At 49.4% G+C, this 17,753-nt stretch overlaps 1 protein-coding gene across 11 annotated transcripts in view; it reads left to right on the top strand.

Annotated features, from left to right (window-relative positions):
* Fbrsl1 (fibrosin like 1) overlaps positions 1-17,753 on the top strand; it is a 75,722-nt gene that overhangs the window by 13,039 nt on the left and 44,930 nt on the right. For all 11 annotated transcript variants that reach the window (XM_059249316.1, XM_059249314.1, XM_059249313.1 and 8 more), the window contains exons 2-3: positions 3,306-3,410; positions 5,291-5,326. In XM_059249316.1, coding sequence (XP_059105299.1) covers positions 3,306-3,410; positions 5,291-5,326 — 141 coding nt within the window. The remainder of the gene's footprint in view (positions 1-3,305; positions 3,411-5,290; positions 5,327-17,753) is intronic.

Below are 17,753 nucleotides of genomic sequence, written 5' to 3'. Positions count from 1 at the left end.
TGTATACATTAAGTTCCTATATGAGGCTGGATGAAAGACCAGACATGGGGCCCACCTCAGCCCACAAGACTGATAAAAGAATTGTAGTCTCAGAGGTGACCTCAGAAACCCACAAGGGGCCATAAGGAAGAGACAGAGACTGAATGTGGCTGTGCCCACCTGGGGTGACTATGCAGTTGCATAGACTTCATGTTGAGAGAGATCCTGCTCCACATGCAAGCCCAAGAGAACAGCTGATCATAAGTATCAGCCTGTGGCTGTATAAGGGAGCTGTGTGAGAAAGTACAGTAATTGTGGTTCTACTTGGGGCTTGGCCTTCATCCATTCCCTGTAGACCTCTTGGGCTGCTGAGGTTATACAGGAGCCTGCAGGCCATAGTCACCCGGACATGTTGCAGGAGCAAACTTTAAATGATTGGACCAGCTTTGACGTTTATTGCTTGTCTGGAGCCTCCCAAACTGGAGCATACAGACTAGCCCAACTCTGGCCAAAGTGGTTGTGTCACAGAGCAAATGAAACACTGCCCAGCCCAGGCAGTGGGCCTGCCTGCCTGCATGTGGCATAGAGCAGCCCTCTCTGGAAGGCCTCCCACCTTCTCTGCAGTTTGCCTCCTTAGCACCTGCTGCTGTCTTTTCTTACAATTATTGGGAACCACATGATTTTGAAGGCTCCGTGAGAGGAGGGGGTATGTGTCTGCATGTCCGTTGTTCAGATGAGCCCAATGTATAAGAACTCACCCAAGGCCAGCCTTGATTAATGCTGGCTTATTGGTTGGTTGACTGTCTAATTGGTTTGTTGGTTGGCTAGCTGGCTGATTAGCTGAATAGTTGGACAGATTGAGGGATGGATGATTGTGGCTGGCTACTTAGGTGGATGAGTGAACTAGTGGATAAGTGGATGGACTGGTGGCTTGTCTACAAAGTCCAAAGGTGAGTATAAGTACAGGTACTCTCATCTGATCTCCTGGAGCAAGCAGGCTACCTTCTGGCTCCAGGCAGGCATAGAGGTCCAGGTATACTGATCTCATCCTTCCACACAAAGGTGGAGATGGAAGCTTGGCATATCTCAGCCTCTGGCATAGCTAATAGGAAACTTTCTCAAAGTGGGCAAGAAGCAGGAAAGACCAAAAGGCAAGCAGGTTGGGCTGTTTTGGATCCACTTGGTTACAAAAGTAGGTGACAACTGTCCCATGTGTCTGTGACTGCAGTGGTTTCCAGAATATAGGACTTAGTCAGCTCTACAAAACTGCAGGAAATGGGGCTTTCAACCCTGAAGACAGCTATTTAAGAAGGGACGACAGCCGGGCGGTGGTGGCGCATGCCTTTAATCCCAGCACTCGGGAGGCAGAGCCAGGCGGATCTCTGTGAGTTCGAGGCCAGCCTGGGCTACCAAGTGAGTTCCAGGAAAGGCGCAAAGCTACACAGAGAAACCCTGTCTCGAAAAACCAAAAAAAAAAAAGAAGGGACGACAGACACCAGCCCAGCCCACCTACTGGATTCTATCGTGGAGTCACAGGGTCGGGTACATCACTTACTCCAGTGTCTGGCCCAGAAGAGATGACTTCTGTGTGTCAAGCAGAAAGCATGCCCTGTGTACTCATAGTTCAACTACATAGGCATGTATTTCAGCCCTCGTGAGTTGGCAGTGAGTCTCTGTCCACTGTAGGTCAGAAGAGAGAATGCCTTGATAGCAGTCAACCAGTGACAGAGATACCAATAGATTCCTAATGGGTCCAGTAATGAAAAGTTCCCATGGGGGTAGCCAGCCAGTGACTATGATCACCTTCAGCTCCTGGGCTAGCCTGATTCATCTGCACTCTACCTAGACCCTGCCCCAAAGACACAGGCCTTCACTTCTTTGGGGCCTTACACATTCGTCTGGGTGTAGGGCCCCCATTTAGCCATCTGGACATGAACTAACATCCAGTCAGTGTCTTGGCCTTGGTACTCTGTTAGCTCTGTTAGCTCCGAGGGAGGGGTGTGTGTGTTGATTTCTGGAAGTCTGGGGCTGGTGGTAAGTTGGCAGATTTGGAGGCTGAAGCCAGTTCCAGGCCCTAAACTGGATCCAGGGCTGGTTTATGGTGAAATGACTAGCTGAATTCTAAGGACTTTAACCAGTGACTCTGGGACATGAGACCAGGGCAGGTAGAAGAGGACAAATGTTCACGTGCATTCACATAGCCCCTCAGCATCCCATGCTGGCTGAACACTGCACCCAGTTTGTTCATGAGGAGACCAAGCTCATCCATTGCAAGATGTGGGAATGTTCCCTGTTAAACAGGCCACAGACCTATACCAGGCAGAAGTGTGAGCTCATCATGCCTGTACAATTGTGTTCCTGTCTGGGGCCAGAAGGTGGCCTTTGCAAGTAGTCCCATGATGTGATGAGCCTCGCTATGTAGCTGAGTGTTCCTGCTGGTACTGGTGTCTAATGCCAAGGCCAGTGATATGTGTCACCTTGCCTGGGCCTGTTTGCTTTTCCTGAGCTGAGAGTGAAATGGTTTGTCCTAAGGGCTGTTCCAAACAGTCTCAGAATGTGCAGAGCACTGCAGAGAGCCAGTGTCAGCTGGCCCCGGGATGTTTGTGTGCCAACAGCAGCTCTTTCCTGCGAGGCTAGGAGCTAAGAAGTGGCTCAAGGTCACATACCTGAGGAGCTGCTGTGCTTACTGAAGGAGGCACTGTGGGTGCCTGGGTGTGATTTCTCAACGTGGTCGGGAAGGGCGGCCCAGCCCAGGGATGGCCTCAGCAGGAAGAGATCAGGCTCTGGGCAGGGAGAGCAGGCCAGGTTAGTAGCCTCTCAGTTCCCTGGGACATCCTCATAGTCAGTGACTGGAAGAATTGAGAACAGAGCTGGTGATGGTGTGGCTTCTTGGGGCATTCCTTTCCTGTCCTGTCTAGTGATGAATTTGTAAGCAGTCAGCCAGGTGGCTTTCTGGCCCTGAATCCCTCTTTTCTTTCTGTTGTCTCTCCCAACAGACCCGTGTCCTCAAGTTAAGGGGAAATGTATTCCTGCCCCACTTGGCACTTCAGCCCTGGAGTGATCCTAGTTCCAGTGGCTTTTTTTTTTCCCCCGTTTTTCGAGACAGGGTTTCTCTGTGTAGCTTTGCACCTTTCCTGGAACTCACTCTGTAGACCAGGCTGGCCTTGAACTCACAGAGATCCGCCTGCCTCTGCCTCCCGAGTGCTGGGATTAAAGGCATGCGCCACCACTGCCCGGCTTCCAGTGGCTTTTGTGGGGAGGGTATCTGTCATAAAGTCTCACTGGTCAGTGCACATTTGCCCGAGACTCTTTCTCTCTATCCCCAGATGAAGGTCACCATGGCCAGAGGGGGTGACCGGAACAGTGATGACGACAGCGTCCTTGAAGCTTCCAGCTCTCAGCATAGCAGCTCCCGGGACCAGCTGAGCGACGTGAGTACTCACATCTGACATCCTGGTGACCTCCTGCAGGAGTCGCAGGCTTTGACCAGGCCTGGCAGTTTACATGGAGGCTGCTCATGAGCAATTAGCAGTTTGCCTTCTCCAAAGCTGTTTTTCACAAATTAGGACCTCACCAGTAGGAGGGTTTTAAATGAAGGACAGCAGTTAGGAGCTGGCAGGAGCCCATCTGGAGTATTAAGTATCTCATAGCGCACATCGTAGCAGCCTGAGAACTGGCCCTGGAACCCTAAGGTGGGCTTCCTTGTGCCCTAGAGCAGACAGATGCTATGCCAGCATCCTGCAGTGATGCCTGGGTAGAAATGACTCCACAAATGTCTCTGAATCCATAGATGTCAGGCCATGTCTGAAACGGGCTAACCTTGCCCAAAGCAGAGTGGACAGCTGCACATCTTGGCATGGGTCCTGAGGTACCTGGGGCTGGTGGTGCAGGGTAGGGGTGCACATGCAGTGATCTGAATTGAGGATATATCAGTGTCCCTGAGAAAGGCCCCTGGGTACCAGGTCTCTGAGATCGTCAGCCACAAAGCCAGGTGGGAGGGGTCTGGAGCCTGTCACAGGGCTGGCCTAGTGGGTGAGTCAAAATGAGGCATAGGGGCTACCCACTGAGTTGGTGACTGAGGAGATGGCCGCTGACACCAACCCTGCCCAGCTCCTGAAGTGGCCTCAGGGTGGTACATTTTTTTGAAGGACTAAATTGAATGAGTCGTGTCTCATTATCATTTAAATAGGGGATTGGGGGTGCAGCCTGCTGCCGCAGAGGGAGGCATAATTGCCAGGCTCCTGATCTTGTTGCCGCAAGATGGGAAAATAGGCTGGTAATTGTCTGGGGCCGCAGGGCTGCCCTAGTTAGCACTCTAATTGCAGCCCAGGATGAATGAAGCTGCATTCTGAACACAGCTCGACATGAAGCTGAGAACTCACCAATTATGCCCCACCCCCACCCCATCAGCTGCCTGTGGCTGGCAGGTGGGATCCAACCAGGGGTAGGATTGGGTGAGCTCCACCCTCCAAGCAGTGACCCTGGGCCTAGCCCTGTCAGTAGTCTGTAGGAAAGGATATCAGGGATTGCTCTGAATGAAGGGAGGATTGCAGCTTGGCCTGCCAGCTTCCATTTCCCTTGGCTGACTCTCCTTTGTGCCCTCCACTCTCTGTTCCCCGTCTTATTGTCATAAGTCCTCATGTGGTCCCCCTGCCATGCAGCCCCTACTGTGCGCTTTGCTGTAGCCTCGCACTCTGTTTGCACCTCTTCCTGCCACAGCTTCTGCTTCATGTGCGCACACACACACACACACACACACACACACACACGTGGCTGAACCTGGTACATGGCCCATCTTTGGGGCTGTGGAATCCCTGGCAACTTGAGATGCAGCTGGCTTTGTTCTGGTGGTTCTTAAGCCAGATGGAAAGAACCTTTCCAGTGCTCCTGGGTTCTCATGCCAACCTCCACCATGGTTGTTGGCTAACCCTCAAGCCACCTGGCCTGTGGGGCCCATGCTATCACCCTCCTCCAGAAGGGTCTTCCTGCTGCACTTTGGGGAACAGCTTTAGCATCCTAGTCCTGAATGAGCTGTGGATAGTTTAAGAGCATCTCTGTGGGGCCACCTCTATTAGGTCGGACCCATCTCCTGGGCTAGCCCAGAGCTGTTGCAGTAACTGCTGGCCTGGCTAACCAAGAAGGGAGACCACTGCTTCAAAGAAGGCTCCAGAAGCTCTCTGGTGCAGAAACTATGCTCAGCCCTGTTCTCCCCTTTCCAGTGAGGCCCTAATAGGGTCTGCTGGCCTGTCTGCTGGGGGCAGTTGGCTGTGACCTAGCCTGTCACTGACTGTCTTCCTACTTTTTCCCACAGAGCTCTGCACAGGCGGTTTCCGGGAGAGGCTACTCAGTAAGTCTCCAGCCCCTCCTTCCCTGCTGTCTTTGTCCTTGCCTCAGGGCCGTCCCTCAGCCTCAGCTGCCTCACAGCTCCAGTGCCTAGAGGGCCCCAACACCCTGGAATCTTCCCCTGCAGAATCCTGGTTGGTTCTGACCTCAACAGCAGCTGGGCAGGCACAGGGTGGACTTGCTGCTGGGCTGAGATTCATGGGGAGTTTGATGCTCAGTGACACACATAAGACAGGGTCTCCAGGACTTTGGCCAGGAATCTGAGGTGGGTCCCTGTGTAGGTGAGCAGGGTGCCAGGAAGTAGGGAGCCAGGCTGCTGCTAATAAGTTGAGCAGGCTGCTGCCTCTGGGGTCTGGTTAGGGAACTGGAGTCTTTGGCATCAAAGATGCCTGTGGTGTGAGCAGCCATACTCCAGCACCCAGCCCGATCTATCTGCTGAAGGGGCTTGGGCTTCGACTGGACACTGAGAAGTCCAGAGCTACTCCTGTGTGGAGAGATTGTGGGGATGAATGTGTGCCCAAATGGTGGGCTCTTGGCCCATGGAGAGCCCCATTGGGGCAGGATGGCATTCAATAAACTCATGCTGTGTAAATCCCTGGGTGGGCAGGTATACCCAAGTCAACTGGGGGGAATTGACGCCTGCTTGTTGAAATCTATTAGGGGCATGACCTCAGGTGCGGGCAATTCCCTCATCTACCTGAGTTTATGGAGTGGCCTTGCACCAACCAGAGCAGCCCTGGCACCTCCTCGTGACTTACTTCATTTTCCTTTAAGTATCAGGAGAAACATTAATGACATCATAAAACCCAGAGCTTCATAAAAGCCATTTCTGCAGATTTACTGCCGTTTTGGCTCATTGGAGGGCTGGGGCTGGGACTCCACCTGCCTCATCCCTGCAGCCCTGATTTACTGCCAGTGGGCTGCCTGGCTCACTCTCTAAATCACAGTGGCTCTTTATGGGGTGTGTAATTAACCCATTAGTTACCCTGTGGGACCTACAGGAGCAGCTCCCTCCACCCTGGTATCTACACTGGGATTCCCGGGACTGGAAAGAAAGCGAGGAGGGAATTGGGATGGGTCAGCAGCTCAGTGGACCTCACAGAGGCCAGAGCAAGGGTGGGGTACCTGCCTTGGCTGGAGGAGGGGCCTAGTGTCTTCTCTATCTGCACTCTCACTCTCCTAACCCCACCTCTTCCATGTGTACCTGAGGATAGAGAAGACCAAGGCTCATCAGACTTGCTCCGTTTTCAGCCTGGATTTGGCTGAAAAAGTCCAGTATTTGAGCCTTTGATCTCAGGGTCTGTGGTACCTAAGGGGACCTTTTATAGGGAGACTTAAACCCTTCTTTGCAGGGTGTAACCTTGGGCAGCCTTGTTAACATCTGAGCACTGAGAAGAGCAGCCCTTGAGAGTGGCTGTAGATGCCCAGGTATGATGGTCCTGCCTTCTCTGTTACCCTCCCCTATACAATGACCTGATGCTCCTGAGAATGGCACCATGCCCAGGCCTGTGTTGTACACTGAGGAGTAAGCTGCTAAGAACTCAGACCAAAGCCTACTTTGTAGAGAGCTCTAGTAGCCACAACAGATCCTGCTGGCAGTACTAGAAACTGGGAGCTGAAACAGCCAGAACTGGAGTCAAGCTACCCATATCTGGGCCAGCACCTGGGCAGAGGGAAATTCGAGTCCCATCTCTGTCATCTAAATTTCCAGAGATCCGAAGCATCCCATGGGTAGGAAGACTACTACATCTTGGAGCAGACTCCTGTGGCCCTGTGTTACACTAAAGTATTAGGCAGAAGTTCTACAGCTAATCCAAGTTAGATAACAGGTAATCTCTGGCCTGCTTGTGGTAAAACAGACAGACCTGAGATCCCTGGAGTATCTGGGGCATCACTACTCTGAGCTACCAGGCTACTTTTGTGCTTCTAAGTCCACAATCATCATGCAAGCATTCTCCCCAGACCTTGCTTTTTTAATGTTTTCTTAAAAAGCCTACAATTAACTTGCCAGATGCTTGTAGCTTAGTCCCACGTGGCAGCTGCATTGGAGTGACAGATGGTGGCAGGAAGGGAACCAACTGGTCCACAGTATGGCTGGCTGTAGGGTTCTCATCTGAGCAACAGACCCAGGAGGGCTTTGGAGCCTGTACATAGAGCCTAGGCCTGCACAGACAGGCCCTAGTGTGTGCAGGTATATTAGACCTGACTTGCATTGACAGATCTCTAGGGTCCTCCTGTGTAGAATTTCCTGCTCCAGAGTGCCATTGTGCATCCTGACACCTGCAAGCTATCTCCACAGGGGACTTCATGTTCATTTGTCCTATGGGTTCAGGTGGGAGCTGAGCTCCAGGCAAACAGCAAAAGACAATCAATGCCCAGTCTTATCAGCAGGTGTGTATGTTTGGATGTCTGTTGCATGTGTCTGTGGATATGGGTGGTATATGAATGGGGCTGTATGCCTTATCTAGATCACATGACTCTCTCTGGCTTTTGTGTATAGTGGGGTATTGGTGAAATTATTAAGGCCACTCCACATAGTTAAAAGAGAGGTTTATTTTGTGGGGTAACTCACAAGTGAAGGGATAAGTAACAGGGTCTGGGAAAGGTGTGGCGCAGTCCGGTGGTGTTCTCTGGAGAACTCTGCTTGGTTTACCTCCAGTGTCCAGGGTCCAGGAACCAAGAGAGCCGGCGCATCCGGATCTCGGGTCTTCAGAGTCCTCTCTCAGCCCGCCTTGTAGGTGTGACAGTTACCGAAGCCTCAATGGGGGTTGGAACTTCTAGATCAAAGCTGGAATGTCTACCCACTATATCTCCCCCTTTTGTCTAAATAAGAAGGTTCTAACCTAATACAAGACTATATACAAAGGAATGGTTATCAAATATTGTCCAGGAGTAATGAGGGATAATGACTTAGATAAGATGGAACTACAATCAATGCGAACAATATCAAACAAGAAACACATGCTAAAATCCAGAGAAGTCTAGAGCGTAGGTAAATGGCATGTTACAAAGATCATTCCAAAAGGTGTCCTATCCTAAAGAACCTGAATCTAGTACTTAGTATGTTCTATCTAAGATTATATATATATATATATATATATATATATATATATATATATATATATATACTAAGTTGTAACTATAACTGTTAGTCTTCAATCCCATCAAAGACCTGAGAGGGAATATAATGGTACCTGAGAAATGGAAGATGGATGCAAGCAATTTTCAGGAATCTTCCAAGAGTAGACAGAGACAGCTGGCAGCCTGGACAGTCACCTAATGCTTCTCAGCATTGTTGGTGCATTCAAATTGGCTACAGGCCTAGAGTATCTGACACACCATTTTCGGAAGCAGGAATTCTGAAAGACCATCTTACCCTGTCTTGGCAGAGTTCAGAAGTCACTTTTCCTTGTGTCCCGCTTGTCCAGAAGGACAGCACTCGTATTGTCAGCAGTTGAGGCAAGGGCAGTTCTTTGCCCAATAGGCCATTTTGTGCCAAGAAGACAACTTCCAAATGGAAATGTCTTAGAAGCCCAACGTTCTCTCGGGATCAAATTGGTGCTGCCAGGAGCAATTGTGTCTCTCGTCAACAGAATTCTAAGTTATTTAAATGCCATATTCTCTAGGTCTATGAAGTGTTTGAAGATTACCTGTCCATCTGACCTATGTATCCGTAAATCTGGATAACCTAACTAACATAACTATAGAGATGACAAGCATAGGTGACTATAAATCTATAAGTCTTATCTACCTAAATAACCTAAGGACTAAGGCTTCATGTAAACAAGGTAAACAATCTATAAGCAAATGTACGGTAAAGGACGATGACTTCAAAATTGTGACAATACACAAGATATTTATAATAAAGGTAGGAATATATAGTGCGATATGCAATATGACAATAATCTTAAATATATATCAATATACAGAATATCCTAAACAGAAGTAGAACATACATACAGTATGACAGATATAAATTTACATTTGTATCAATATACAAATATTTCAAATAAGAGTAGAAATATATGTACATTATAACAAATATAGTTCTGTATTTGTATCAATATACAAATTAAACAGGAATATAAAAATAGTTTACGTTTGTATCAACAGTGGGGTACTGTACCTGTTGTTTTTCCTTGGCCTATGTATCTATCTTTATATTCTGTGGTTTATGCATTCATGAATATCTGTAGACATTACTCATGTGCCCCTCTGGCTTCTCAGGGGATCCTGAGTGCTCACTGCATTTGTGTGCACCTCTGGCTTTGCTGCACTGGTGTGTGTGTGTGTGTGTGTGTGTATGAACGCTCCCTCCCCCAACCTGTCCTCTCCTTGCCCCACAGCATCATCATGCTGAGTGACATCAGTATGTATCTCCAATCCAGCTTTGTAGGCTGTTTTGTTTTGAGATAAGGTCTCACTATGTAGCCCTCACTGTCCTGGAACCCAGTTAAGTAGACTAGCCTTGAATTTACAGAGATTCACCTGCTTCCCTGGTGCTAAGATTAAAGGCATGCTCCACCATATCCAGTTGTAGCAGGCTTTCTTGGACCACCAGCCCCCAAATCATGATACAGAGACTTACTATTAATTATGACTGCTCTGCCTTAGCTTAGGTTTGTTTTTAGCCAGTTTTTTTTAATTTAAATTAACCCACTGTATTAATCTATATGCTGCCCCAAGGCTCATTTACCTCATCTACATACTGTCCATCCTGCTTTTTTCCTTCCTCCTGCTTTCCTGCTTCCTTGGTGTCTTGCTTGCTGGTCCCCTGCTAGCTAACCAGCTCCCCCTTTCTCTCTGCCCACCAGCCCCGCCTATCCTTCCTCTGCCTACCTATTGGCCATTCAGCTTTTTATTAGACAAATCAGGTGCCTTATGCAGGCAAGGTGAAACAGCAACACATCTTTACATAGTTAAACAATTATTCTGCAACACAAGCAGTCAAACATTCTGTTCTACAACACCCAACTTCAGACTGTACTTTTTAAAAAATTAATTAATTTGTAGTACTAGGAATTAAATTCAGGGCGTTGTACATGCTAGGCAAGCATTCCTCTACTAAACTACACCTCTAGCCTGCAAACTGTATTTTAAAGTAGGTTAATTTTGCTAAGATTTATCCTCAGAAAATTTCCCAGATATTGCTCATCATCCTTAATAGCTTTCATCCAAAAAGCTAGGCACCGCCTTCCCACTATGCCATCAGATGTTTGTTAATGCCATAAAATTAGTCAGAAAGTGATTTTCTTAATTTGGTTGCTCACAGCCAAGGGTGTGATGATATGTCTCCTGCAAAGCTGGGCTTAGAGGCTTCCTTTATGAAAAAGAAATGAGAACAATTTCTATATGTAAAAATGCCAGTCGGCCTCCTTATACCCAGTACTAAGAATGTTCTGGAAGTGCCTATGCCCAGCAAGTGTAGGCATTGTCTAGGACCAGGAACAGAGGAGTAGCCACAGTGGAGCTGAGCGGACCAGTGCTGGTGTGATGCAGACTGGAGACCTAGCTAGTCTGTAAGGTGGAGTTGAACTTCTGATATTACCCCTGTTCTCCAGCTGAGGTCTCAAGGCTCAGAGAAGCTACAGAACCTATCTGCCAGGCTCTGGCTTCAGGGAGAGTAGGCTGGGTCCAAGACCTTCATGTCCCCCCCCCATCCCCCAAACACACACATCCCAGGGTCCTCCACAGGGCAGTTTGGTCCAAAGTTCCCTAAGTATCTTGTTAATGTTAGGAGCTGTTGTCAGTCAGGCGGTGTGCACGCCTTTAATCCCAGCACTCGGGAGGCAGAGACAGGTGGATCTCTGTGAGTTTGAGGCCAGCCTGGTCTATGGAGCGAGTTCCAGGACAGCCAGGACGACACAGAGAAACCCTGTCTTGAAAAACAAAAAACAAAAAAACAAGAGAAGAAGAAGAAGAAGAAGAAGAAGAAGAAGAAGAAGAAGAAGAAGAAGAAGAAGAAGAAGAAGAAGAAAGGATCCCTGGTAGCCCCCAGACAGCCTTCCATGTGGTCTCCCTATTGTTCTGCAGTCTTTCCCATTGCAGGAACCCAGCTACAGATATGAGAAAGGAATTACTCATTTCTTTACTCCTCCTCCTTCAGCAACTGTTCAGTGAGTATCTCCTGTGTCAGTTACAGTAGCACACAGCTCAGAGTCCTAATGACAACACATGCATGGCCGCCCTAACAGCTCTCACCTCACAGGCTAGATAAGCCTCCAGCCCCCACCACACTGGTCCTGTCAGCTCAGGTGCATTCCTGCTTCTGGTGCTAGGCAACTTTCACATCTGCTAGGCATGGGTACTTCAGAACGTTCTGAGTACTGTGTGTGGAGAGACCTCCTTATGGGTAGTGAGTGAGAGGAGAAGCAGAAGGGCTAGGCAGGTGTAGTCTTGTTTACATAGTGTGGCAGGGGTAGGCATATGTAAACTCTGCCTAAGGGTGGCCATAAGAAGGCCCTGGAGTAGAAGCCTAAGTATGCTTGAGGAGCCACAGGCAGGTGAAGGGTCTGGTGAAGAAACTATAGAGGTGAGGTTCCCCCTGCAGTGGAACTAGGGAGGATCTGGCTGTGATGTGGTGTAAGAAAGTCGTTGAGCATTTACAGGAGACTAGGATGTAATGAGGAGAAAACAGCACTGTCTTCTTCCCAGTCATGACAGCTAGAGTAGGTGAGGATGCTTTTGTGGGAGAGCAGGCCTCGAGGTCAGGTACAGAAAGACTCAGGATCCCACCAGAAAACAGTACCTGCCAGAAAAGTCCCCTTGGCACCTTGCACAGGGTATATAGCTGATTATTATGATGATTGTCTTTGAGCAATTTTTAAAGGTTTTTATTTTTATTCTTCTTAAAAATTTTTATTTATTTATTTATTTGTGTGTGTATGTGTGTGTGTGTGTGTGTGTGTGTGTGTGTGTGTACACATGTCCATGTATGGCTATATATGAGTTTATGTGTACCATGTGCTTCTAGGTGCCTGCAGAGGTCAGAAGAGGGCTTTGGATCCACTAGAGATGGAGTTACAGGTGGCTATGAGCCACACAATGTGGGTTTATGAACCAAACCCAGGTCCTCTGCAAGAGCAGGAAGTGCTGCTCTTAACTGCTGAGCCATCCCTCCAGTACCTCAAAAAGTTAACTTCAAATTGTTGGCTTATAAACCACTAATATCTCAATGAGCCACTTCCTTCTCAGCACATCCCACCAATACTGTCACATCCCAAGGAGTCACTGAGGGCTGCTGAACCTGGGGTGTATTTCTCACTGCCCCCTACATTTCAAACTGGGAAATGTGAGGAGAGTGCTGACAGGACTGAGGCACCTCAGCCTTTAGCCAGGATACCAGTCTCTGCAGACTCCGAGGTTGTAGAAACCCTGCCTCATTACAGGAACAGTCAAAGGAAGGGCTGCAGTTTGAGGAAAGAGTGACAGGGCTCTTCCAGACACCAGGCAGGCCACCACTAGCCCCTGTACCCATCCTGTGTGGCTGAAGCCCTCAAGTCTGGCCTGGGTGTCACTGAGTCCCTGGGTTATGCTCAAGCACTCCAGAGCCGGACAGTGGAATCAGAGCAGTCAAGGCTGCTCTGCCTTGGAGGGAAGATAGACTTGAATCTCTTTGGGCACAGGGTCACATCGCCACTTCCCCGGAAGCAGGGATTACCTGTGCTTAAAGCTAGATGTAGCATTTGGTCAGGTGGCTGAGGCATCAGAATGGGTAGCATGTGCCACAGAGTCCAGGCCAACAATGCACATGGGTGGGGCTGTCGCCCCTTCTTGAAGTCCTGAGCGGGACACAGCCACTCTGACTTACCCATTCGACTTTGTGCTTTCCAATGACAAAATGAGCCCCACTCGAGGCTGCTGCCAGTGCCCCTCTCCTGGTCAGAGTCACCCTACAGTGTAGGCTCTGTCTTCTTGAGGCAGGTTTACGACATCCATTGTGCTGCTCCTAGGGCTACTTCCAAGTGATCATAATTTGAACAAAAGCAGTAAAACCTATCAGCCTCTCCCTGGAGGGGTGGGGCACCTCCTCCTCCTGATCTCAGCCCAGGAGTCTTTAAAGCTGGAGTGGGGGCTGAACCTATGCCTCCCATTCATCAACCTCTTGGAATAACTATGAGTCTGAGGGCAACGGCTTGGGCACAGCTAGTTGTGTTCTGCTGGTCCCTCCCCAGGGGGAACTGAGGCTATGGCTACCAATTCAGAGGGAGCCCTGGTAGAACTGTTCCTGCAGGGATACCGTACACAAAGACAGGCAAGTGAAACTGGCAGTGGTGGCGCACACCTTTAATCCTATCACTTGGGAGGCAGAGGCTGGTGAATCTCTGAGTTCAAGTCCAGCCTGGTTTACAGGGTAAGTTCTAGGACAGCAAGGGCTATAATTAAAACCTTGTCTCAACCCCTGCCCCCCCCCCCAAAAAAAAAGACAGTGAGTGACTTTAGGGTAACTGTTTGGAAGAAAGTGAAGTGGCACTGGGTTATTCTGGAGAGATGGCCACTTTAGTGATCAAGGATGGAGCTCAGGGAAGAAGTGGCAAGCTGTTTGGTGAGGACTTACACAGTGGTAGTTTGGTGTGTTCAGGGAACTGGAAGGAGGCAAGTGTTGCCAGATGAGGAGCCCAGAGAAGTGGACTGTGGAGATGAGGGACTGTGAGGCAATGTATCTGTCCTTATCTGCCCATACTGGATTAGATGGTAAGGAGATGAGACCTCCATGTCTGGGGGTGGGATGTCAGGTGAGGACTGTTTCAGTAGCTCAGACTTAACTGCAGTTGGGTCATGTCTGGAGAAGTCTCCCTGATGAGCTTGGAGGCACTATCAGCCAGTGCATAGGTAACTCTTACAGGATCTAGGAGATGACCTGCCAACCTGGAACCATAGACCACATGTGTTGCTGAGGCCGGGACGTTACATATGACATATGGTTATGCAGTTCTGCTTGGAGGTGGTGTGGGTGCAGCATGAACCATAGCATTTGTGAAGACTCCTCTTCTCCACAGCATTCCCCATCACCTCTGAAAGTTCCTCCATGTTATTTACTTCAGAGTAGCAATTGTCTCTTGAAAGAGGCATAGCTCACCTTAGGGATTCTGAAACAGGCACACTTCAAATCCCCTGTATAAACACTGTATAGGGAAGTAGTGGTCCCCTCAAGGGCCACGTCTGGATAGGGACAGTGGGCATGGTCCTTCCCTGTCCCTATTTTGCCCCTAGAGATAGGGCATGACTCTGCAGAAACTACCTCAAGCCCCTACTCACACTGACCTCTGATGTGAGGGATTCTGTCACTATTTCTATCTCATGATTTATGTATCTCAGCCATCAAATGACTTCTCCTCTCAGGTGGCAGTGAATAGTGATGTAAGCTGGTGGCTGGGCTGCATCAGAGGCCATCATGACCATGTCTGCTTACCTGGTCCTGGGCAGGGTCGTCCTGGGCACCCTGGGCCTTCGCAGGGTCTGCCCAGTGGGGAGTCATAGCTTCAGGGTGCTGGAGACTGGAGCCAGTTGTAGCTAAGTCAGCCTAAGCCTAGGCCCAAGTAGCACCAGTGACACTGCTCTAGGCTCAGGGGATAGACCCAGTCCTACAAGGATGCCATTTCCCCCTAGGGACTTCCCTAGCTTTCCCTGTGCCCTACCTGCAGCCTTTTCAGGGGTTAGTTCCTTTCTCGTCTATAGCTCTGAGATGATCCCCCTTAACTTATGTGCCTGGGCCAGTGGGCTTTGCTATAAGAAGTGGAAGCAGCTCAGGGCTAGAAGCTCCACTTTCCTGCCCAACTTCCCCAGTGTTGGACAGTGGAGCTGCAGGGCTTGGCTGTTTTGGCACACTGGGCACTGGACTTTCAGCCAGCACAATGTACCATGTGTACCATAGTAGAACATAAGGAGGGTCTGTGGGGCCACCATTCTCTCCCTGGGCCAGAAACCTATCAGGTCCTGCTCTTCAGGCTGGACTCTGCCCTGGACTGGAGTGACTAGGCCCTTTGAGGTTGACACAGTATAGGAGCTGCATCCTACTCCATGGCCTCAGGTACCCGCAGATAGGTCAGTGGGTCATCAAGGAGATGGGGTACTCCTCCCAGCAGTTCTGACTCAGAGTGCTGTGGTCTGGTGCCCCCATTCATTCATTGTCCCTCCTGGGGTTATCAATGGCTTCCTGTCATCGCAGGTAGCCAGTTCCATGTGTTCAGTCCTACCCTGAGCCATATCAGGTCTCAGGCAGTCTGGACTCTGGATTTCTTGCCTTACCTTTCCATACCCTTGACACCTCCCAGCAATCTGTGCTAAAAGACTCCTGTTCAGGGTAGGTAACCAACTATGGTTGAAAGCTGGAGAAGGCCCCTCTGTCTCAGAAGCCACAGCTGGCTACCAGGAGGAAAACTGGGATAGCACTCGATGGTGGTCCTCTGGAGGATGAGCCAGAGCTTAGTGTGTCTGTCAAAGCCAAAAATTCAATTATTGAGAATAAACTGAGCTGCTGTGACAGGTTAGGGATTAATGTTAACAGGGGTTCTGCTTAAGAGTTAGTTGAGGGGCTGGAGAGATGGCTCAGAGGTTAAGAGCACTGCTTGTTCTTCCAAAGGTCCTGAGTTCAATTCCCAGCAACCACATGGTGGCTCACAACCATCTGTAATGAGATCTGGTGCCCTCTTCTGGCCTGCAGGGATACGTGCAGGCAGAACACTGTATACATAATAAATAAATCTTTAGAAAAAAAAAAGAGTTAGTTGATAAATAATTCATGAGATAGTTAGCACTGAGTCTGACAACATGAGAATATATTAATACAGTGGACTCTGAGAAAGGTCAGCAGTGTTCTAGGCCTGATCATCTTTTATTCATCCCCTGACACTGACCAGAGCTTTACTAGGGCAGTGTCGGGGATGGGTGGAACCAGAGCAGGGGCGACAGCACCCGGCCTGGGCATAGCCACCATCAGTAGTTCCTGGGGCTGTGGCCAAAGCTGAAGGGTCAGGAATCTGACAAGCCCAGCTGGGGCGGGGGTGCATTGAAGGAAGGGATGCTATGGGCAAGGGAAGTGGAACAAGGCATGTGTTAGAGTGACACAAAGTGAGCAGCTGGAGGATGCCTGTGCCCTCCCCTGTTGTTGTAGGGATCCCCAGGTGATTATACATAGAGCATTGGGGAGGGGATGATCTAGGAGCTACCTGTACTCTTTCAAGTGTATGCCTGTGACCGTATCTGTGTATGATTGTAATTACCTGTTGGTGCAACTATAGTCATAGAGGCCAGGAGGAGCCAGGAAGATAATCCAGTGTCCTAGATAGCTCCAAGCAGAGTGGGTAGACAGCTGCGGAATGGAGGGATGTCCAGGTGTGTGTGGAGTGGGGTGGAACTTAAGCAACATGTCACAGTTTGTGCAATATCCTTCACTGTAGGTTGGGAACACAAAGATCATGAAATCAACAACACAATTAAAATGAGAGTGTACAACCTTGAGAAATGAATGGAAAACAGGAAGGAAGCTCCAAGCAAAGTCACACAGAATTCCTTATGTGGTGAATGCCAGGCTGAGTCTGAAAGGCAGAACTAGCATGTGTCCCAGACATATGATCCTAGGGAGCAGGCAGATGAGGAGTGTCTGTGATACAGTTCTAAGCAGTGCTCTATGCTTCCCCAGAGGGTGACCCCACAGAGAATAGATAGGAAACACTTGTCTAGCTTTCCTTGCTGCTATGTAATACAATCTGAGAAAGCTAGCAATACTTTTCAGAATAGAGTTAGGTTCAAGCATATATTGGGCCTAAGCAGGTTTTCATCTCTGTGAAAATTGTTGGAACATTCCAGAATGATAGAAGGTGCTAGGCAAGAATCCTTTCTAGGACCGCCCCCCCCTCCCCCCGCAAGCCCCTGTACAGAGCAAGGAAGAGCACCCTCCAGGACAGTCACCCTGCAGACAAATGTATGGGGCTCAAGACATCATACTCTGGCTAGTTCACCTTGTTAGACTGACCTCAAGATAGAATTGTCTCAATGAGAGGCTGATGCCATTATTGCTGAGCCTCCTGAGCCATGAGCATTTGCTGAGTGAGCTGGGGCCTAGATCTCACAGCTGTGGAAGGGGCTCACACTGCTGAGCCTGGTTGGAGAAGGGGCCAGACTGGTAGGGAGCCACTTGCTCTGGATCCCTAGTTCACGGATGGGGCTGAGGCAGAGTAGAGGTTACCAGGTTCTCTCTATGTTGACTTAGACAATCCTCCTCCCCAGGCTGTCCTTCACAGATACTGCTCTATATCTCACTGACATGCCAACTGATAGTCAAGGCTCCTGAACAGGCTGACTGAAGGCTGTACCTTAAGGTTTGGCAAGAGGCAGGATACCAGTGTGGGTGGCCATTGTCCCCATTACCCTCCTGTACTGAAGGCTCAGGCTACAGAGGAAACTGGCAGGGGGTTGGGGTGCATACCTAG

The sequence above is a fragment of the Peromyscus eremicus genome, chromosome 23, assembly GCF_949786415.1.
Source record: "Peromyscus eremicus chromosome 23, PerEre_H2_v1, whole genome shotgun sequence".
Classification (NCBI taxonomy): domain Eukaryota; kingdom Metazoa; phylum Chordata; class Mammalia; order Rodentia; family Cricetidae; genus Peromyscus; species Peromyscus eremicus.
The sequence above is the reverse complement of the archived record's forward strand: the minus strand, read 5'-3'. Positions and strand labels throughout refer to the sequence as shown.